The sequence below is a fragment of the Danio aesculapii genome, chromosome 3 (genome assembly GCF_903798145.1).
Source record: "Danio aesculapii chromosome 3, fDanAes4.1, whole genome shotgun sequence".
NCBI lineage: Eukaryota > Metazoa > Chordata > Actinopteri > Cypriniformes > Danionidae > Danio > Danio aesculapii.
Genome location: NC_079437.1, coordinates 41264601 through 41288680, shown reverse-complemented (window position 1 = coordinate 41288680; position 24080 = coordinate 41264601). Strand labels below are relative to the sequence as shown.

Sequence of the window (24080 nt, the reverse complement as noted above, 5' to 3'; positions counted from 1 at the left end):
TGCATGGTGAAAAAGCATTAAGGATGTGTCCGAATCAACTTTTGATATTTTTAGAATGGAAAAATACGCTCTGTGCCGCGGTGCATGGTCTAACAGGGCTGAGCTTATTCTCTTAATGAGTTATATGTGTGTTTTGAGAATAAACCAATGAGAGTCTAGTCTCCCATTCCCTTTACCAGTCAGTTGCGTTGCTTCATGGCACATTTGCTATTTACATGGCAGACTTTGTAATTATAAAAACTGAACACTTCACTAGCAGAAAACAGTTAAACAGACCATCCATTAAACAGGTAGGCATCCAGGAAGTATGCTAAAAAGATGCCCGAGCCACCATCTACTCCGAGCTCCTCCCGGGGTGACAGAGCTCCTTACCCTTTCCATAATGGTGCGCCATGCCACCCTGCAAAGGAAACTCATTTCGGCTGCTTGTATCTGAGATCTTATCCTTTTTGTCATGACCCAAAGCTCATGACCATAGGTAAGAGTAGGAACATAGATTGACCAGTAAATCGAGAGCTTGCCTTGCTTTAACGTCAAAGTGAACAGCGTCCGTCTGATAGGTCCATTTGCGATAGCACCCTCCCAATGGATATTGGATAAGACCAAGCATCCAGCCTAAAATATACATCTTTCATGAAACTCTGAGTGATTTTACAAGAAGTTAAAGGCCTACGAGTCTTTGGATGCCAACAATTTTGTTCTGTGTGGTCATGTGCAAGAAATAATGTTTCGTGATCACCAAATTCAAAACTTTGTAGTGCTAAAAACCGAGGTTCTGCCTAGCCAAAGACAGGAAAAGAAGACAGGACAATACAGCCCGGGTAATTAATCATCAACAAGCAAAACAACTGCATTCTGACAGTGAACTTCAAACTGTACGGCAGGGTATGTGAACTTTCAAGTTTCATTCTTAGCATTCAGTGTCCGCAGTTTAATTCACCACATTTAACAGTTTTTGCTGAAATCATTGCTATAGTCAAAAACGAGTAATGTGTATGATTCAGCATAGCGTGAGTCGAGCATTTTTTTTAGGTCGTCACTTCATTCAGCTTTCTTTTAGCCAAAGATGTCTGCGGTTGGCATTAAAAGCAGTGTGGTGTACGGTAAAAGTTTTGTATTTTTGGACTTTAGCATCATACCTCTGAACACATGTTTGCTATTGCAACCGGTCTTGTTTGCTACCAGGAACCCGTGACATCATGTGTGATGTAGGTTAATTCGTCTATATATTTATAATAGTATGGGTAGTATGAATATATGCACATGTAAATTACACAATGAGTAAAAAAAAAGTCTATTCTTTATAACATTAAAAACTTCATTGATTCTAGCTTTTTTCAGTCATTCATTCATTCAGTCTTTTCCGTTTTTATCTTAGTCCCTTTGTTAATCCGGGGTCGCCACAGCAGAATGAAACACCAACTTATCCAGCATATGTTTTACGCAGCGGATGCTATACCAGCTACAACCCAACTCTGGGAAACACCCATTCACTATTGCATTCACATACAGTCACAACAAACAATTTAGCTTACCCAATTCACCTCTATAGCACATGTCTTTGGACTTGTGGGGGAAACCGGAGCACCCTGAGGAAACCCACGTGAACACATGGACAACATGCAAACTTCACACAGAAGTGCCAACTGACCCTGCCAGGGCTCGAACCAGCGACCTGCTGTAACGCGATTGTGCTCCACCATGACGCCCTAGCTTTTTTCAATTCATTTAATTAATTGAATTCAATTAAAATTACATGACTCAATGGCTTTGTGTACAAATCTAAAATATTTATAATAAAGAATCGCATAAAATGCATTTCAATGCTTCCATGTTCATCCTTTACGAATACTTACTTTTCCACTACGAGTTTGTTCCTTCCCAGGCGCCGTACAAACACAGGAAGTCAATTCTTTGTTGCTAGGACAACGTTTGGCCGCCAGCCTCACCAAAAATAATGTGCTCGCCAGAGTAAATATCAGCGTTAATCAAAGTAAAGAAATCTGATCATTGAAAACCGGGTCATCTGCACGGGGCATGCAGCGACGTCATAATGGTATGTACGACTCCTTTGTGTTTGTTCAAAGAGCATAGAGTCACGTCATTCTTAGCTCTTTGGTTTGTTACACGTCTGAACTGCAGCATTTTGAACATCAACATGTGTGTAAATTAACGTTATTCTGCGTATAACAATTCTCTGCAACATCTGCGCTGTTGGCCATACACACAATATTTTTTTATTTAGGCATCAGAGGTCCTGTGCTCAACTAGAATTGCCGATACTCCTGTTTAAAATGACTGGTAAAAGTTAAAATAACGTCACTGACTATATTTTTTAACTCAAGCACAAGTAAAGAAGTATGGCCTCAGACATGAAACTTACTTCACTTAAGTTAAAACAGTGGTTTGTAATGTAATGGGCAGCGGAAATGCTTTTCTATTTGTATACTTAGCAATCACTTTATATCTATTATATCTATAATATTTTATATTTAGATTTAGACATTTAGCAGATTTTATGACGTAGTTTTGCAACATAGGCTCATTCTGAAAATGTAACCCTATATACGTTTCTGGAGATCGCGAATTGTGTAGCCAGAAGTGCATATGGCTGCATTTTATCTTTAAAACTAACGATATGGGGCGGTATGACACTGTTCCTTTTCACACTTACCAGCTGACCGCTTACCTCCATGTGGACAGCTTTCCCGCTTTGACTAGTTTGTCCAGTTAACTCACCATGTATGTTGGTGGACTTGAGACGCAGAGAGGAGTTTCGAGTCGACAGGGTTCGAGTTCAGTGAGGAACGGTTCCATATGCATTAGGAACTTACATTTCTAATTTTGTTAGCCAATTCAGTAAACGTGTGCAGGCTGTACTCACTGTATAATTCAGACCTGTAGCCAGGGTGGTTCAGAAGACCCACTCCTCACTGACAAAGGTCCAGAGTTGTCTCATACATGAGCTCATTTGTCCTATATTGACTTCTATGTCATCGTAAATAGTAAAAATTACCCATTGAAAATAGCTTCAGCACCAAGCAGATTCCTGGTGTGACTTCAGTTAATCCGTTTTGGCCAATGCAAACAATTATTTTTCATGAGTCCAACATCCAGCTGTGCAAAAAAAAACACCTAACATAAGTGAAGTCTTCTTTTACTACTGTATTGTTTTTTAATAGAGAAAACATTTGACAAGTAAATTTTATTTAAAATCTTGGACCTTTTTCTTGAAAGAAAACATGACCAATAAAAAAAAGTGTGAAACACTTTTACAAGAGAGGCTAGAAAGATTGTGATTGTTGTTGTTGTTGTTGTTGTTGTTGTTGTTTTATTTTTTATTATTTGAATGGCCAAAATTCTGACTAAGAACTGTCAAATGTGCTGGCCGGTTTGTTATTTGCCTTATAAATGACAATAGGCCACAGCTTTTATTTTAAAACTTTTTTTCTAATGATATATGATGTAATAAATTTTGTATTTAAAAAAAATATCTGTCATATTGCTTTATTCTAAATATTTAGGAAATATTTTTGGTACATCAAAAAGTGCGGTTATGATGACTATCCGACAAGCTAATCCAGCTAAAAAATAGTGCTTAAAATGTCACTTAATTCAGTATTTAAATCTCATAATTAAATAGAAAATGAGGCGAATTACCCTTTCATCGACGGGCCTGCAATTAAAGGCAGATGTCCCATAACCCAATCAAATTCATTACCAAGTTATTTTAAAATATGATTTCTAACCCAACAATTAGTTTTATCTGTATTTTTTATCTAATATTTTTTTATGTCTGTAATTTTAAATGCGTTAAAATACATTAAAATTTTTTTTTTTACTGAGAACACCTTCGAAGTCTGAAAGTCTGTTTGACACCAGTGCTTTTACTTGTAATGCAGTAGTATTTCGTATAGCAATACTTGTACTTAAGTCCACATTTTTTATACTTTTTCCACCTGTGTGTGTGTGCGTGTGCGTGTGTGTGTGTGTTAGGCTGTTCCAGTGTGGGATCTCCCCATCCCGCTGCCTGCCATCGTCATGATTTCAGTTGGACTCTATATGGTTTTTCTTGCGGTCATGCTGTGGTGTCATCACTGTCTCAAGGTATTTCAACATTTCAACTTCCTCTTTCTGAAGAAGCTATATAAAACCTGTTCTGGTTATACAGTATAGAAAGACCCAATCAAATACATCCTGAATTCTGCCCAATTTCCAAAATAAAAGGTCACCAGCATGGACCATGCCACACTTTGTGCTAGACTTTATTGTAGGGATGAAAGGTATGGTAAGGATACAGTGGGATGAAGGGGAACGTAAGTAAGAGGATAAACCGTGAACAGGTAGAAAGGTTAATTCAGCGTCCTATGATGATGCCCAGATGATGACTTTGAGAGAACAAGAAAAACAGTGCTAGAGGGCTGGTCCTATATAAGTTTTAGGGAGTAGGTGATTGATTAAAGAGGCAAAGTGAGGCGTGGTCCAGCTGCCAAAGCTTTGTTAACAAGTTAACTCCATAAAATCGGGACTTTGTAAAATGCAAAGAATTCTGTCATTTGTTCATATTCTTTTATTCAAAGAAAAGTTTCTGAAATTGATACTGATATTGAAATTTAAATGCATCAAGTAAATATGAACAAATGGTTATGGCTACAACACACTCCACAAAAGTTGGGGCAGAGGCAAAATAAAGGTTATTGAATATCCAAATGAATCTGAATTGTAAGGTCTACAATGTATCAGATTTTGTTGTGATTGTATACAAAGTGTCTTTTGAAATACAGGTTTGTTACCATGTTCTCATTTTATCCTTAATATAATTTTCGTATTTATTTATTCATGGCTTTTTTACCTACATTTTCTTTTTTTATGTTTGGTATCTAATGTGGAATCCCTGTGTATTATATATCTGTATGCGATTTTGAGGGGGAAATCCACAATGAGCAAATGAACTGGTAACACCTGGTTTTACATGTGAATTTATGTTATTGTCCAAATACCCCTATATAATATTTAAAATTATTCAGGCAATCCAGATAATATCAACTTCTGTCTAAATTTTCGGAGTGTGTTTTAACCATTGAAATATTTTTTTCTTTTATTTGTTTTTTTTTTTTCAGTTAAAAAAGGTAAAAGAAAATTAATATTTTATGGCATGATACAAAATCATCCCAACTTTTTCAGATTTGGAGTTGTGTGTATAGCGTATACTAGGGCTGCACAATACTGGGAAAATATGCAATATTGTTGTTGAGTGTTGTGATGATATTTCTTATGATACTTTAAAACTAACTATTTCATCAGCAATATATATGTGTGTAATGATCATACTAAAATAAAATAGATATTAGATAATATGCATTTTAATAATAGATAGGTAATAGATATTTTTCTCTGCTAATTAAATATAGCAAAACTCAAATATTTAGACTTTAAAACATCACAAATGACTGAAAATTATGAATCTTATAGGCTGTTCCTTTTCTTCGCTTGTCTCCCAGCATTGGTGTTTATTTTTAGCTCTAAGGCTCACCTAAAAGCTCCTACTGATGAGGTGAGGATAATGATAGTAAAGGCCCCATCTGATGTGTCAGATTTGAATAAACCTATGCATGTATCACACACATGCTTGGCACATAAAATCAAGTTTATTTATTACACTTTCTTCTGCAATATGGGTGCTGCATGTACTATTATCAAGATAACGATAGTTGTTCAATATATTGTACAGCCCAAGGTTAAGGCCCATTCAAGTGTACAAGTTTCACAGCTGCATATCCTGAAAGGCAGTTTGACTTTTACACAGATTTTGCTGTTATGTAACGACTCTCTCCAATTGCAGGCTAAGTGTGATCCTCAGTGTTCAGACTGCTGTGCGGGTTTCTCTCCGTGCGAGTACTGTTTAGTGTGTGCACAGTCATGTGACTGCCGTCCTCCATCTCTGAGATCCTGTCTGGACAACTCATGCCCTTCTCCTAATGTAAGTCACACATGAGCTATTTCTGTATTCTTATGTTTTCTAGATCACTCTTTCCCACACATTTACCACTTGACACTAATTCTCAGAAATCTTTTTTTTTAAATCTAGGAAAGATCTGAATTGCTTAAAAGGATAATTCAACCAGAAATGTAAATTCTGTCATCATTTACTCCTCCATTTGTTTTGATCCTATTTGAGTTTCTGTCTTTTGTTGAACACAAAAGAAGTTATATTGAATTGTGTTAGCCATTGACTTCCATTGTTTTGTTTTGTTTTCTTTTTCAAAGTATCTTCTTTTGTGTTCAACAGAGGAATGAAGCTCATTCAATTGTTCATTGTTTGCTCATGTTAGTTCATGGTAGTTCATTTGATTCTGATTGGTCAATCAGGCTTGTTCGGGGGCTTCAAATCATCTTGATCGCTTGTTAATATAGTCATATATACAGTTTATACAAATATTATTAGCCCTCCGGTGATATTTTTATTATTTTTCTGATATGTACTGAGTAATTTTTCACAGTATTTCCTTTTTTGTCTGGAGAAAGTCTTATTTGTTTTACTTTGGATGAAATAAGCACTTTTAAAATAATCATAAAGGTCAATATTATTAGCCCCCTTTATAAATCTTTTTTTTTTTTCGATTGGCTACAGAAAAAATACTGTTATCCAATAACTTGCCTAATTATCAGAAATTGCCTAATTAACCTAGTTTAACTCTTAACTTGCACTTTAAGCTGAATACTACTAGTATCTTGCAAAATAACTATAAAAATATGGACTGACACTATGGTAAAAACAAAAACGTTATTTAAAATTAGTTATTAAAATTATTCAGTTTAAAAATGTATTGTAAAAATTTGTCTACATAAACAGCACTTGGGAAACCTAAAAATAATAATTTCACAGGAGAAAGAATAATTTTGACTTCAGCTGTATATACTAATCTGTATATAACTAGTCAACTGATCTTGACTGTTTGGCGCCATCTTGTGACTGAAAATTAATACACGTAGATTAGTGTTCTTTCTACAAACTTTATGTAAATTATTACAGCTTAGATTAATATTGAAATGTTTATTATAAACGATTTATCCATTCAAATTATTATTGTCACATTATTATAAAATCGCCTTCTTAAATTTCATGCTGGGTTCAAACTACAAAATATTTGGATTTGATCTGATGTGATAGTCACTCTGATCTTTTTTGACTACTAAACATACATACACAGACATATTGTGTTGTAGACAAAAAATGTACAAGACAACATGTATCAGAATTCAATATTTTTTTAAATAAAAGACTAATAACAGTCCACAAATTCTAACATACCTATAAATATGAACCAAACAAATGTAAACTTGTCAAGGTTATGACATGCCTGTTTGTATTTATTTATTTATTTTCTTGTATCACGTCTTATGTAATTATGAAGTTGTTATTATTATGTAAAATGTTTTTGGCTATAATAATCTTTCTATGAACTAGCCATTTGCTATGGCAATAAATAAACAAACAAACATACCTTTTTCTTGTTCTGTTGATTACATGGCATGTTTTTTTTGGTTCTGTGTTTACATACACTTTTACTTTAGTTCTTGTGTTTGGTTTCATCAGTGTTAACATGTTTGTGCATTCATTTTTTTCTGTTCATTAAAAACTAAGTAGATCTACAGCATTTACCAGCGTCTTTATTAATTATACTACAGTACACGCAGCACTACATGACAATAACTCTCAGCATGTTTGTGTTTACCTCTGTTTATTTACTGCAGTGTACCATGATGGATTGTGCCTGTACTTGTCAACCGCCAGAGTGCGACTCCATCAACTGCATCTGCTTCGAGATCAAGTTCAAATAGAAGTTTAAATTTTTAAATAGAAAAGTGGAGGGAAGAAAGAAGATGTCCACCCACCTCATTATAACAGATGCCTTACAAACTCTTTGTGATACTTGAGTATGTTTTACACAAAAACTTTCATCGTTCTGTAACGTTTGCATAATTTAGGAAACATTACAGCATCTCCAACAAATCAAAGCAATTGATGAAATGAAAAATCTAACATGAAAATTTCAAACATGACTTTTTATGACTATTTTTCTCTTGCTAAAGTGTCATATGAGAGTTATTGGACATATTTTTGTCATAAAAAGTGCTGTAAGTACACAAGCATTCCAGAGCACTAATGCTATGGTAAGGGGTTTTCTATATAGTTGTAGCACTAGGATGGTGATTACTTGAAAAAATTCAATTGCCTTAAATGTTCCAAGTTGATTTTACTTAAAAAATGCAAGTTATTTTGTTATGTTCACTTAACTTATTTAAAGATTTACAATGATAAAATAGTGGTATAGGTGTCTCATGTCATCATATGTAATAACACAGCCATCTATTATACTGAATCTTTTACTCCCTTATTTAAAGTAGTCAACTAATCTCTTTTACAGCGGCTTCCAGTGCCATGAACTTTTAAAACATAGATTTTTACATTTCAGCACAAAGGTCTGTTTACAAATGTTTTTCATTAATGTACTTTATATAGTCTTTGTCAGCAATTATTAATTATTTTTGTTATATATGGAAAATTTGAGCATTGGAAAATTGTTATGCTAATATTTGTTTTAGCATTTTATCAGAATTAAAATGAAAGAGTTGTCATTTAGAGCTTTTATATCTTGTTACTTTTTTTCCATTCATCATATTAAAACTTTTTTTTTATTCAGCCAAATATAGATTTAATTTTTTACTCTTCTGAAGCTAAAACTTTAGTATAGTTTTGTCTGAAATGGAATCTGAACATGTCTGGTGCCTTTGTTGTGATTTTATGCCAAAAAAATGCTCTAAATGACTACATTTTACTTTAGATTGAATATGAAACACTAACTTTCATGCACTAAATAACTCTTGTATCATTTTTTTGTGGTATTTAGTGTAATAATTTAAGTGTATATTATTTACAGGCCATCATCTTGATTGTTACATATGAAATGTGATCTAACGATATGTTTATAATAATAATAATATGTTTTATGTGATGTACTGTTATGGATGAGGCCATATTTTAATGCCAACAGCCAGTTTACTGTGATTTACATAATCGTTCTGTGTCTCAGCATAGTCCTTTTTTTGCATGTATTTTTTTTAAATATATAGAAATATGTTATTTTTGTAAGTGTGTAGATTTCAAAATAAAGATTTCCTGCAAAGACAGGATTGCTTGAAGTAGTGCTATTATTATATATGGATTACTGAGCGTATGATGCATTCATTCTTGTATTATTTTTGGATTTTCTTTATTTATCTTTTCATTCATTTATAAAACAATTTAGTCCTGATTTCCCTTCGTTTTACACTCAAAAAATATTTACTCATTTAACTACTACTAATTTAAACTACTACTCATTTAAAATGAGTTGAAACAACACACTTCTTGACATTTCATTGGGACAAATAAATTATTTATGTTCAATCCACATACATTTGTTAAAAGTGTTAAGTTATCTTAATCAATTTGTATTGGGACAATGTGAATGAATTGTGTGGAACCATTCTTTTTTTACAGTGTACTGTATGAAAAATGCACTTTTATTAGCAAAGCCAGCACTTGTGAAGGAGAAATTCAAACTATTTAGAGAATGAAGTTAAATTTAAAAGGACTACTAAAAGTACTTTCAGTAAAACTCCAGCCCCGTTCTCTAAACAGTTTGATTTTGAAGTGTTGAAAGATTTACTTATAAAACAACTCTGACTTTCTTTTCCATGTATCCTGAGGACTGTGTCAAGTTATACCAGAATGACTTGACAATATGTGACCCTGGAGCACAAAACCAGGTTTATTTTTGGCAATAACCAAATTACACTGTAAGGGTCAAAATAATCAAGTTTCCTTTTATGCCAAAAACATTAGATTATTAAGTAAAGGTCATATTTTTGTAAGTATCCTACATGTTCTACTGTAAATTTATCAAAACTCAATGATTACAATTTGATTAGTAAAATGCATTGCTAAGCACTGCATTTAAACATATTTTGGGGTAAAATTCTTGATATTTAGATTTTTTTAACCCTCTGATTTTGGATTTTTAAATAGTTGTATCTTATAAAATATTAATTCTTACCTATTTAGCTTTCTGATGCTTTATAAATCTCCTTTTAAAAAAAAGACATGATTGGTTTTATAATCTAGGGTTACAAACATACACTTAAGAAAGACCTTCTACAGGCCCAGCAGGCACACAATGTCATAGGATGTTAATATTAGATTAGATTTAGGTCGGAATGTCAGGTGACCAAAATTTAATGTCTAGCCAGTGTCTAAGGACAACGTTATTTCAACGTTCAATAACGACGTCTAAAGATGTTGATATTTGGCTGAATTCAGGTTGTGTTGGAAAGTGACCAAAATCCAATGTTGAGCCAAAACCTTAAACCATCGTCATACTGACGTCAAAACTGACATTTATCCGTCAAGTATGGCAACCAGAATTTAACATCTGATAGACGTCATAGTGGTAACGTCCACACAACGTCAAGCTGTAACATCCTTAGACGTTGATATTTGGTTGATTTTAGGTTGGACATTGAACATTGTCGTCGGCCTGACGTTGGGTTCTAATGTTAACCCAATTTTCATTTACAAACAAAATGCAACGTCCCCACAACGTTGGGATACAATGTCAACCCGATGTCATGTGGACTCCCTATATGCCTGCTGGGGGATGTTCGCGAGGTCTGAATAAGTATTAAAAAGGCCTTAATGCTATTTTACATGCTATTAATTTTCATATAATTTTATTGTACAATGTAAAGCTGTATGTTAAAGCCTGAATTTAATCTGCGATATCGCGGTGCAGTGTAGTTTATGAAATAAACAATAAAATCCTACTTGATTTGACATCAAGCTGCTTTGTTTACTGCAGTAACCAAGGCAACACTGTTATTCCTACTATTATTGGCGCCACCTGCTGGATTAGCGTTTGTATTCAGTATGTGAATAATGATTAAGTTGAGGATTAGTTTCTTACTATCATTCATTTATTTTCATTCATTCATTTTCTTTTCGGCTTAGTCCCTTTATTAATCCGGGGTCGCCACAGCGGAATGAACCGCCAACCCATCCAGCACGTTTTACACAGCGGATGCCCTTCCAGCCACAACCCATCTCTGGGAAATTCTTACAATCATTGTTTAGTAAATATAATACAAGTTAAAAACGTTGCCAGTGGTACCGGTTGAAACCGAAAATGTCGATGAGGTCTTAAAATGTATAGAAAGAGACTTAAAAAAAAGGTCATAAAAGGTATTGAATTTCACTCATTCCTTTATATACCTTGTTTTATGTCCTCTGTGTCTTCATGAGCTCTTGCTGATTATAGTGATTATGTATAGCAGACATTTGAGAGATGAAAGGTCATGACAAGAGATCTCATGACAGTTGATCTCTTTTCTGATGACCGTAATCTCATGGGCTGAGGATGTTTGTATAGAGAGTGCATGACAAGATAAAAAGTCAAAAAGCATTAAATTCAGAACATTGCCTTCATTTTTAGACCCCTGAAGGCCATTATTATCATTGCTTCATTGGAATTAAGATGAATGCATGCTGCAGTTTGTGCATGTAGCAGCATGAATAATCATGTGCCTAGTGTATGCCGCTGAGTGCCTTTCTCTTTAACCTTTCTTTGCTGAATGCCAGTGTACATGAATGTCCCGTCGCCCTTCTCCAATTGCATCGTGGGTTTGCCTGCTGCTAAGATTAGCCAAACCCACGTAATGTCAAAGGTCACAGCAGCCGAATAAATACAGGTCACCTGGCAGAAAACGGGTGTCACAGACGGTCCAGACCTCCTCTGCCTCCATTCGGGGAGTATCTCTTACTCACTCATCCGGCTACAAGGTAAAAAAAACAAAAACAAAACATGATTTCTGTTATTTTTGGAGGGTATATAAAGTGTAAATCTTGAGTACTGTATTGTTATTGCTATATTGACTATGTTCTGTCGTCTTTATTTTGCATTTGCTTTTATTTTTCAAGCATTTGCTTCCCTGTTGCATGATTTTGACAAACAATACTTATTTCAAAATAATAAAAGTAAGAATAATAATGGGTATGATAATGTTATTTTAATTATAAAATATGTGTGATGGTAATAATAATAATTTAACACCAATATATATATATATATATATATATATATATATATATATATATATATATATATATATATATATATATATATATATATATATATATATATATATTTATTAGTAAAAATAATAGTAGTTGTTGAAAACTAAAATATTAATCAAATTTTAAATGAAAATATACCAATGTACTCTTTAAACTAATAAAAGCATTCTGTTCTATGCTTTTATAAAAAATATTTATTATTTAAATGCATTAAATTAATATATTTGCTGTTATTACATGTTTTAACTTTTTGTTTTTCAATTTTTATTATTATAATTATTATTAATTGTCATGTTTAGATACAGTGTAAACTAAAACACTAACAAGCTGTTATCTTAGCATGATTTAATAATGTATACCATCTTTATTGAACATTTTACCATCTTTTCAGACCCTCTTTCCCAAATAAAACCTTCCCAGCTGGACCAGTGGCTTTCAGCCATTAAATTATTGTCTATATTTAATCTGGCCTTTGGTTGAATGCAATTTGAGTGTGTGTGTGTGTGTGTGTGTGTGTGTGTGTGTGTGTGTGTGTTTTGGGGGGAAGGGGGGGTGTTAGAGGTTTGTTACTGGAATGTGAAGAGGCCTCTTGTGGAGCTGTTCTTTGATGTCCAGTAGACTGACACACAATGTTATCAGCATTCATTCATTCTTCATTCATTCCTTCATCATTCCTAAAATACGCCACGAGACTGAGTAACTGCACACTCATGATGCCAGCCAAGGTCAAACGAATTGATTTCCATCCACGCAACATCCTCAGTTTCCAGCATGTGAACTCTGTCACGTATCAAGACCACACGCCCCGCCTCACATTGTAGTCAAGCCACTCCCTTTTTTTATTACGTCTCCTTATACCCGCCTTCCTAAGCACAACAACCAATCCCACTGTTCAGGAAAACGTGCCTCTCGTTCTGATTGGTCAAACTGCTCTCTTGTAAAAAAATGCTTGATATTTCCTTCCTTTATTGCAACTTATTAACGTGGTCGAGGCTGATCCGTGAGTGTGGTCCGGAATCTATCGCTTCCTCGTATTTTATTTTTAACTGGTAAGTGTTTCTTTACTGAAAAAAATCCCCGACGTATTAGCTAAATCAAGTATAAGTAGTTTGCTCGTCGTTTTCCCATTTATCAGTCGGTGAGCCTAAAGAGGTCATTCGCGTTTGCGCTTCAAGGACACGTTGCATCACTAGCTCGATGACCAGATGATGTTATTCGAAAGAAAAATCACAGTTTTCAGTTCAGTTTTCGAGTACACACCCTTATCTGAATCCCTGCCAAGCCTCCTTGGTGTTTATTTAACCAGTCACGTGATTAACGGTTATTTATTTTATATTGTTGTGCTTTATGTGTTTGTATGTGGTGTAATGTTGTTCGACATTATGAATCTGAGAGATTATGTAATGTTTTCCTCCCATTTCTCCATTTAGAGTCAAGATGCCTCACGCTTACCCATTCCTCTCTACAGAGCAGAAGAAGGAGCTGAGCGACATTGCTCAGAGGATTGTGGCCCCTGGCAAAGGCATCCTTGCTGCTGATGAGTCTACAGGTACTTTAGCCAAAAACACTACATATATTTGCATAATACAGATAAAGTCTCTTCCATTTGCTAAAGAAAATATTTAGATTTTATTAAAAAATTATAAAAACTAAAAAAAATGTCTGAATAATGATTTCATTTGTTAACTCATCTAAAGTTAAAACATTAGTATTGTGTTGTCAAATAAAAGGATAACAAATGTGTGAAACTAGGTGTTTTTATTTTATGCAACCATGTTTTTTTTATAACAAATACATCACTATACATTGTAAATTCAGTGATATTGAGAATTGTCCTTTTTCTGTATTTGTATGTTTCCCTGGGCCGCAAAACCAGTCAATTTTTGGAAATCGAGATTTATGCATTATCTAAAATTTGAATAATTAATGGAAAAATCTTAATGCTCAGATTGTTGCATTAAAGTTGTGCAATTTATACAAATTCAAATTAAGTTCTCAGTAATGCAAATTATCAATCAAAAAGTGAGCTTTGCTATAGTTATTGTGGAAAATATACAAAATGTCACAATAATCAATAAATCGACTTATCGCACGACACGTAGCTATTGCCAATACATAAAAAACAATTCTAACCATATTTTAGCTATTTGCAGTGTATTTCAATCTCTATCGAAGGTGTGAGTGTCAGTATGGTTAGAAAAACACTATAGCCATGTATTTACTATAAATTATTATAGTAGTCACCATATTCACTGTGTACGAGTGGGCGCAGCCATTTGAATCATTTTGGCCGGACTTCCGGTCTCATTCACTTCCATTAATTTTTAGACATTAAAAACAGCTCGTTCTGCTGCTTGATGTTGCAAGCTGATGTTTATTATACTGCTTTGTTTGTATAGTCATGCAAATAGTTTGACCATTTTTAGTGGTTTATTATTCCTAGTCATTTCTCCCATAGGCAGCTGAATGGGAAGTTTTGAAACAAACACAAAAACCAGCGCACTTCCTCATTGAAGAATAAGGTCAACATTTTCATGTGGGTGCCTGATGACTGAAAATAGATCTGTTGCTTTTTTCTAGTTTTTTTTTTACCTTTGACATTTTTGTTAATTTTATTATTATTATTATGATTATTATTATTATTATTTATTTGTTTAGAATATCTGTTTTCACATTCTGATTCCAGTACCTAATATTTGAATTGTGAAAATGACTAATTATATATCTGTTAACAATAATGTTCTTAAGAATAAAATGTGTTCTTTGGAAGAGTGCACTTGCATTATGATACAATTATAGTGTCAAAATGGTCTTAAAATGACGATAATATCATTTATCACAATAAATTTTGTTAATATAAATCGTACCACAAAAATAGATATCATGACAGGCCTAAATATGAAATTTACTTAATATTATAATGAAATTTGGCGTATTAGAAAAAAAAATCTATAATTTTGACCCATACAATGTATTTTTGGCTAGAAATATACCCATGCAACATGAGACTTTATTTTGTAGTCTATAGACATGTATATCTCAACACAGAGCATGTTTTTGTGTCTGATAACTGACTTGCAAAACTGATAAATCTTTACATCTAGTGGTAATGACACCGTGAAAATCACATAATTGAACTGAACTTACATTTGTAATTAAAGTCATCTTAAAAACAAAGTAGTGTTGAAACATGAGCAGCCCGTCATGTTAAGTTCCATTTTTAGGTCACATCAATAAAGACATTTCATGAAGTTACATGGGGCATGATTTGATTGGTTATGCAACTGTGAGTTTGACTTCATTTCTAAGCGACAAGCTTATGTAATACATAACATTTGTGATTTCATGGCTGTAACGTTAAATAAGTTTAATTAATTAAAAAGATGAAGTTTCTTAAGTGAGCAGCATTGAGTCATCTCTGATACAGTGTGGTAATCTTGCGCATGATTCTCAAAATATGTACAGGATGGTGCAATCAGTTAATACGATAATAGAAGTCCAATGATTATGGAAAGTGATTTAAATATATGAAGAAAAAAACTTTATTGGTATTTTATTAGCTTGTGTTATAAAGGTCTTTGTGTCTCTGGTCGTGTGCAGGTAGCGTGGCCAAGCGGTTCCAGAGCATCAATGCCGAGAACACAGAGGAGAACCGGAGGTTGTATCGCCAGCTTCTGTTCACGGCAGATGACCGCGTCAAGCCCTGCATCGGTGGCGTAATCCTCTTCCACGAGACCCTCTACCAGAAGACTGATGATGGCAAAGTGTTCTCTGACTACCTTAAGGAGAGGGGCATGGTAGTTGGCATCAAAGTGGACAAGGGTGTGGTTCCCCTGGCTGGCACCAATGGAGAGACCACCACACAAGGTGAAACTCTCACAAATACAGTTGAATTCATCTTTGCCATGTAACAATGCATAATATAATACTAGATATTTTTTCAGTATACTAGGATTCAGCTTAAAGCGCAATTTAAAGTCATAATTAAGTTAACTAGGCAAGTTAGGGTAATTAGGCAATCATTGTATAATAGTGGCTTGTTCTGTAGACAATCGAAAAGAAATATTACTTAAGAGGGCTAATAATATTGACCCTTAATGTTTTTTTAAAAATTAAAAACTGCTTTTATTCTAGCCAAAATAAAATCAAATAAGACTTTTCCAGAAGATAAAAATATTATAGGACTCATTTGGGGGATATTTAAAAAAAATTACAGAAGTGCTAATAACTTTGATTTTAACTGTATTTGTGAAATCAATTATTGGGTAGTAATATGACACATCGTTATTTATAACTTTTCATATCCACTGTAATGCTGGATATGAGCTGTAATGCTCGGTGGACTTTGGCCGATATTGAATAGGTGCAGTCATTTACTTGTGCTTGTGACTCATTAAATAGTCATTTGTGTCTGTTTGCAGGTTTGGATGGCCTGTACGAGCGTTGTGCTCAGTATAAGAAGGACGGGGCAGACTTTGCTAAGTGGAGGTGTGTGCTGAAGATCACTCCCACAACCCCTTCCAGACTGGCCATTATCGAGAACGCCAATGTGCTCGCACGCTACGCCAGCATCTGCCAGATGGTGAGACACAGACTGCTATATATATATATATATATATATATATATATATATATATATATATATATATATATATATATATATATATATATATATATATATAAAGAGCTCAATTGCAAAAACGGAAGATCGAAGTTTTTTTTTTTTTTTTTTTTTTTACTGTACTAGGGTTGTCGTGATACTGGAATTCGCTACCAATCGGTACTGAAATTGTAAAAAACAAAAAAAAAACGTCCATTTTCCATGAACATTTAAGCAATGTGGAGCAAGTTCTTAAACGGCGTTGATTTGCAATTGTGTTCGCGTGCTCAACAGAAAAGACTGTGATTGGCCGTGAAGGTCATCAGTTCACTGCTCTCACCGCTGTTTACTGAGTGTAAGCACACACAGGGACACTGGTGCATATCAAAGTCATGACGATCAGCTGTTTTTTTTTTCTCATGTAAAAGCTGACATACGAGCGACATTGAAATGCTCCGGTGTCCCTGTACCTGTGGTTACATGCAGTAAACCGACTTCACAGCCAATCACAGTATTTTCTGTTGAGCACGTGAACACATTGGCAAATCAGCGCTGTTTAAGAATGTGCTCCACATCGCTTAAATGTTCGTGAGAAATGGACGTTTTTTTTTTATTTCAGTACCGATTGGTATTGAATTCCAGTATCGTGACAACCCTATACTGTATTCTTCAATACTTGATGTAAAAACATGATTTTATTTTCATGTTCTTTTGTAGTTGTACTCGTCAAGGCACAACAAAAAACCCAGATATCTGAAAATGATTAAAATATAGTTATCTTTTTTCCACATAAACATAAGATTGCTGCTTTGATATAGTCTGAATCTACATTGTAAAAAGCACTATAGAAATAAAGATCAACGGAATAAATTTGTAATATATTCACACACATTTGTATTTAGGTTATTAGTATTCAGTAAGGATAACTTAATATGAACAAAAGTGATGCTAAAAACATTACTAATTATTTCCATTTCTAATAAATACTGATCTTATTAACTTTCTTAATGATCAAGAAATAAATGTTACTATTTTATCAGAAATTAAAGGAATTATTCAGCTAAAAATAAAAATGATTCCATAATTCACTTGCCTTCAAGCCATCCCAGCTGTAGTTTTTCTTTGGTAATATAATTGGAGTTATATAAAATAATATACTTTCTTTAGCCATCTTAGTAATGACAGTGAATGGTGCAAAGCAAAGTGTTTTTGCTGATAGATAGATAGATAGATAGATAGATAGATAGATAGATTTAGTTAGACTTTGAGATTCTACTTTCACCATTTAATACAAACGACTTTTCATTTTATAATGAACAGAAAACATAATTTGTCATGGATTGGCGAATTAAGTTAAAGAAATTAAGTCCAGTACACTTGAATACATTAATACAGAATCCATATTTCTATTGCTAATACATACATTTGATTTTAGCATTCAGAATATGAAATGTAGAATATTGAAAAAGAAAACTTGCTTAACAGCTTTTGAGAATCAACATCAAATCAACCACTGTTTAATTTAATTGATTGCATTTAAAATGATGAATAAACTTTTTGCTTAGCCCTACTCTAATGCAGTGTTACTCAACCACATTCCTGGAGGACCACCAACACTGCATGTTTTGGATGTCTTTTTTGTCAGTCACTCCCATTACATGTCTTTCAGTTTGTGTTAATGAGCTGATGATCTGAATCAGGTGTGTTTGAGACATGGGAAATGCGCAGAGCTGGTGGTCCTTCAGGAATGTGGTTGAGAAACACTACTGTATGCTTTGAACTCTGACGTTATCCCACATTTCTCCTCAGCATGGCATCGTTCCAATCGTGGAGCCTGAGATTCTGCCCGATGGTGACCACGACCTGAAGAGGTGCCAGTATGTGACTGAGAAGGTCCTGGCTGCTGTGTACAAGGCCCTGTCTGACCACCACGTCTACTTGGAGGGCACTCTGCTCAAACCCAACATGGTGACTGCAGGACACGCGTGTTCCCAGAAAAACACCCCTCAGGAGATTGCAATGGCCACCGTCACAGCTCTGAGGCGTACCGTTCCTCCTGCTGTGCCCGGTCAGTACTCAACCATGATTAAGGGCTGTTCACAACCAAAGTACGATAACTATTAAGATAATGATTGAGTTCTAATAATTGTTCTGAATGTAAAACAGCAGAGAATAAACAACGTAGATGTAGAGAAACCATATTGTTGGGAGCACTTTCAGACTTTTTTCTCAGCTAATAAACATTAAAACATCGACTCAAATATAAAAGGGGCTCGGCCAATTTGAAGCTACAGATGACATTGTGGAGAAGCTCTACTTGAAGTTGAGCCATCTTTTTAAAAATAATGACCATATACAAAATATTATGATGGTTATAATATTATGGAAGTAACAAAAAAATACATAGAAGTTATGCAAGCCAGGCTAGCAAATTGATGTATAATAATAAACATACTTCAGGTATTCAGTGCTTATTTTAGCATTTTTGTGTTGCCTCATTTAAAAATGCTGGGGGGGGAAATAGTGTTGTTTTTATTCCACTGCACTGATTATAATGGCTAAATTATTTTGGTCAAAGGATTCACTGGTCAGATGCTCTAGAAGCTCACTGAGCTCATCTGCTGCTTACAAGGGGTGTTACAAAGTATCAAATCAAAATAAACCGATTTATATCGTTCATCAGTGTTGACACAAATATATTTATAGTTAGCTGGCGTTTGGTGTGATCAGGCCTTTGCTCACTCAGCTCTTGACGACACAGGCTTTATCTGATCACAGATAACTTCTAGAGCATGTCATTTATATTATCATGCATTATCGTTTCCACATTCCTGACTCCTTTCGCCACACCTTTTATTGATACAGGCGTCACCTTCCTGTCTGGAGGCCAGAGTGAGGAGGAGGCCACGCTCAACCTCAATGCCATGAACCAGTGTCCTCTTCACAGGCCCTGGGCTCTGACCTTCTCCTACGGTCGTGCCCTGCAGGCATCTGCCCTCAAAGCCTGGGGTGGCAAGAAGGAAAACGGCAAGGCCTGCCAGGAGGAGTTCATAAAGAGAGCTCTTGTGAGTTTGCAAAACTTAAGATCATCTGAGGTTACTGATCTGTGAATTCAAAAACCTATTTCAGCAACCGCTCCTGTCTGTAAACCATCCGTCATATCAATAAATGTGACATTCTAATAACTAGTTTAATAAGAGTGTAAAAATCAACACTATGACTATAAGGATAATGGCATATAGAATAAGATAGTCTGGGAATTACGACGATATGGGCAAAAGAACCCTGTCACGGTTTTCTTGAACAGTATTTTGATTTTGAGCACAATTTTGTCACAGACAGACTGAATCTGTGTTTACAGTGTGAATCTGAAACATATTTCAAAAGGAAGACCGTTAGATCTTCATTAAAGACCTGTAACATGTCTCTAAAACAGACATAAAGTAAAATCAAAATCACCTAGTAAAGCTGTAACAAATTGTCTCTAGAACAGACCTAAGGCAAAACGTGTGTGTGTGTAAGCCTGCACGTGCCGTCAAACTCAAGTAAGGCTCCAATGTTCTGCTTGTCCAAATATCAGTAGTTGTTGCGTGCGTGTCTACAGACTAGTTTTTTCCCATGCATGAATCATAAACCTCTTTGTGATGCTGCCCTGAAATGGGTCTTTCACATATTGCATCTTTTGCGCGCACAAGTCCATTATTTCCAATGGAGGTGCGTGGATTGCGTGCACATATTGAGAGTGGCGCACGCGCGTGTATGCCAGGTACACACAGATGAAAAACATCTCTTTTCAAACAAACTGTAAATATAACTTTTCAGAATGCTACACCGCGAGCAACGTAACAAGAACTGAGCGACCAGCTCCATACTTTGTATGAAATATACACATTTCATTTACCTCAAACAAACACAAGACACCAGAAGTGCTTATCCTTCTCTCCATACATACTTGTATCGGAACCGCAATAATGTTTTGTTAGGTTGTCATCCTCTGAGAAAACGGTTGATGGTCACTTGGCAATGACAAAGGAGCGACTGCAAAGCACGTTGAAAATGCTTAAGTGACACGCTCGCGCTTTCCATGCGCTTTTAGACGCAATATATGACTGCCTTACAGATTACCTGGTTTTGCCATACCTCAGCCTTGCTGTATCCAAAGTAACTTGATCCCATACCACAGATGTTGTCTTTTTTGGCACCAAGCACTGTGCTGAAGTCATCATCCCTCTATACGCAGGCTATTCAGTCTCCTGCTCTCGCACACTGTTTAGGTGTGCTGCGTTATGATTGGTTCAAATACCATACTGCGGGAAAATTGTGCTGTAAGACGATTTAGAAATTGCGCATGTCCAACTAGCGATTTCGATACAATTTCTATTAATCGCACAGCCCTACTGAGAATCACTTCCAAAACATTTAACATTTTATCTAGCTGATGAATGATATTATAGCCAGTTGGAATTCATCCTTCCTTATGTTACTGTAAACGTTTAAGACGAATTTGTTCATTTGTGAAATACACAAGTTTAGTTTAACTCCTTTTGAGAGATTTCTGCCTATATGTGGAAATTCTGTTCAACCTGCTTTAATTTCAAAACATTCATACAGAGATCTCGTAAAATGTGAAATCCATATGAATTTTAATCCAAGTCTTCAGAAAAGATATGATTGATTTACACAAGGAACACATTTATTGCTATAGTGTCCAACTTTTTTTTTATTTAATTTTTTTATAGTCATGTTATAGTTCTATACACGCATTCAAAATGCTGTCTCTTTGCGCCAGATCTGCAGAATATATTTATTATTGTTGCAATATGGACTTTTTTTCCAACTTGATTGATAAACTCTCCTTAAGTTCCCAAGTCTGCCTGTTGCGCAGATAAAAAAAAAAGGTGGGTGGGGTGGTTGTTGTATCTTTAGGTTTTTAAAGTTTGTGTGAATTGGAAGTTGATATTTAATTTAATTATGTTGATGAACTTCTAACAGTAATGAAATATTGAGTAGAAGGCAGGGCTTTCTTTTTGCGCGTCATTCACTCAGCAAATTAACTGTTAAGAGGAGGGCGTGGTTAAGAATATTGTGGCAAACTGATGTCAACCTAAAGACCGTCACTCCGAACGCAGAAGCAAGGTCAGACTTTGAAGATTACAAAGACATGCATTTATTTTCAATAGATTAACTTGCACGGATTAATTGTTCTCTTAAAGAACAACAATGTGCGCTAGCAAAATAAACACTACGTTTTGAATTCACACAGACTTTAAAAGACCAATGTTTATTTTCAGCATTGGAAATGAAGACTTGAAAGTATAAATTCAAAAGGATGCTGAGAATTTCTCATGTTGATGTTTTAAATATTTTTTTTTATTGTGTTTCCCATATCTGCAGAACAACAGCCAGGCCTGTGTTGGAAAGTATGTGTCCTCAGGAGATAAGGGTGCTGCTGCTGGAGAGTCTCTCTTTGTGGCCAATCATGCCTACTAATCACCAAGATGCCTTTCACATTTCACTCCTCATCTTATTCCTGAAGAATCACTCAACCTGCTCTTGACTCCATCATTTGACCCATTCCCTGTTTCTTTCTAGTGTTTGTTACTTCCATGTGTAAAACAAGATTATGAAACTAAGAGATAGAACCTTAAAGAGTAATAATGATGATTTAATAACCTCGATTATATAGATTCCCCCTTCCCATTTTAATGACGGTCCTATGTGTTCTGATGTAGAGAAATGTTGCTGTTGTACTTGTAGTACTTCTATTAACTGTATTTGACTTGCACAAAACACATACACCTTTCAAGGGTGTATTATTATCGTAAATGTTTAATATTACAGACACTGGAAAAAGAACAGTAAAGTATCTTTATTCTAACCTAATGTTTGTTTCTCTGTGTGGTTATTCAGATGACATATTTGTGAGGTTTTGAGTCAGCATTGATGCAGAATTTCCCTTTGAACACTTATCTGGTGATTTGTATGAACATTGTAAATCAAGAACATAATTATGTATGGTTATCGACAGTGTTGAGGGTGGCGCAGTACAAGTAACACGAGTTACGTAATATTACTTGTAGTACCGAGTAAAGTAACGCAATACTGTTCATAATTAAATAATAAAATTTGAGTTACTTTAAAAAAATGTAGTGCAAGTTACTTTATAATTTAGTTAATAAGCTTTTAAAAATAAATTGCTGAATTAAAACAAACGTAGTCATGTTGAATCCTGCATGCAATGAGAGAATAGACAAATAAAGATGACAGCCTTACATTTCTGCAATAGAAATGTTCTCATTATTTGAACACATGGAAGAAAGAGAAAATAGGATCATCTCTATGGACAGTGATTTTACTTTTTAATAAGACAAAAAGTACAAAAGAAGCAAACACATTGCTTTAAACTGTCATTAATCTGAATTAGGACTGCCCATTATCTCATTTCAGCATCGATATCGCAATGTGCACATCCGCAATAGTCACATCGCAGGAAGTGCAATGCTGAGTTTATATGTTGGAACTATAGTTTAGCAGGAGCCACAGATCAGAACACACACAATTTTTTGAGTTACGGAAGAGTTTACCCATAATGGAGTGAGCTTATTATTTGCATGTTTTTAAAGCCTCCGACTGTATGCAGAGACTTTAATGCATTCAGGCACATGAAATTGTAATGTTTGTAACTAATAAAGATCAAATTATTGACTTATTTATACAATGAAGACTATACAGTGTTTGACTGTATAAATAACTACATCTTGTTGTACAGTCAGTGTTGTTACAGTGTTTGTACATTTGATTATTCTGTACCTGAATAATATGATATATTATATCACTTCTCTGAAATATTTCACTTCTATCTTCCCAATAATATTTCAGAACAATCCCATAATCTTACAGAATAATCCTAATAAGTTAATTAATTCTTTCCAAAGAGAGCTATTCAAGCTATCTGGTGAAATAGTATTCACATCAAAGCAAAATAAAATATCGCAACGTTCAATTTTTCTAATATCATGCAGATAGAATGGATACAATTCTAAACATAATACAATAAATCATTGTTTTCTGACATTTGTTTAAATGACATAAAATGTTTGAAGTGTAGGGTTGAGGTGTCTTCCTCAAAACTACACTAAAGCAGCACTAAAAGCATGATTTCTAATCTCCTTAGGTCATTGTCCTGTAGGTTTATTTTGATGCGTTTATGAAGATTGACCAGCAGATGGAGACAGTGACAACAGCAATACAAACATTCGAATGGTACAGTTATTCTTACTGTTCTGTGTGTGAATTAGGCAAACATCT

At 34.6% G+C, this 24080-nt stretch overlaps 2 protein-coding genes across 3 annotated transcripts; both read left to right on the top strand.

Annotated features, from left to right (window-relative positions):
- Positions 1 to 1911: 1911 nt before the first annotated feature.
- si:ch211-198p11.6 (uncharacterized) lies at positions 1912 to 9192 on the top strand. The gene is made up of 4 exons (XM_056451859.1): positions 1912 to 2056; positions 3997 to 4107; positions 5843 to 5980; positions 7756 to 9192. Exons 1-4 carry the CDS (start codon positions 2054 to 2056, stop codon positions 7840 to 7842), a joined length of 339 nt encoding a protein of 112 aa, XP_056307834.1. The 5' UTR covers positions 1912 to 2053; the 3' UTR covers positions 7843 to 9192.
- Positions 9193 to 11769: 2577 nt separating this feature from the next.
- aldoaa (aldolase a, fructose-bisphosphate, a) lies at positions 11770 to 22655 on the top strand. 2 transcript variants are annotated; one of them, XM_056454007.1, is made up of 7 exons: positions 11770 to 11878; positions 13603 to 13721; positions 15773 to 16039; positions 16594 to 16754; positions 18582 to 18840; positions 19638 to 19837; positions 22167 to 22655. In XM_056454007.1, the coding sequence occupies exons 2-7, from the start codon at positions 13610 to 13612 to the stop codon at positions 22260 to 22262; spliced, it is 1095 nt and encodes a 364-aa protein (XP_056309982.1). In that variant the 5' UTR covers positions 11770 to 11878; positions 13603 to 13609; the 3' UTR covers positions 22263 to 22655. The 2 variants fall into 2 exon arrangements, with proteins under 2 accessions (XP_056309982.1, XP_056309983.1); XM_056454008.1 differs by lacking the exon at positions 11770 to 11878 and adding an exon at positions 13120 to 13221.
- Positions 22656 to 24080: the final 1425 nt, after the last annotated feature.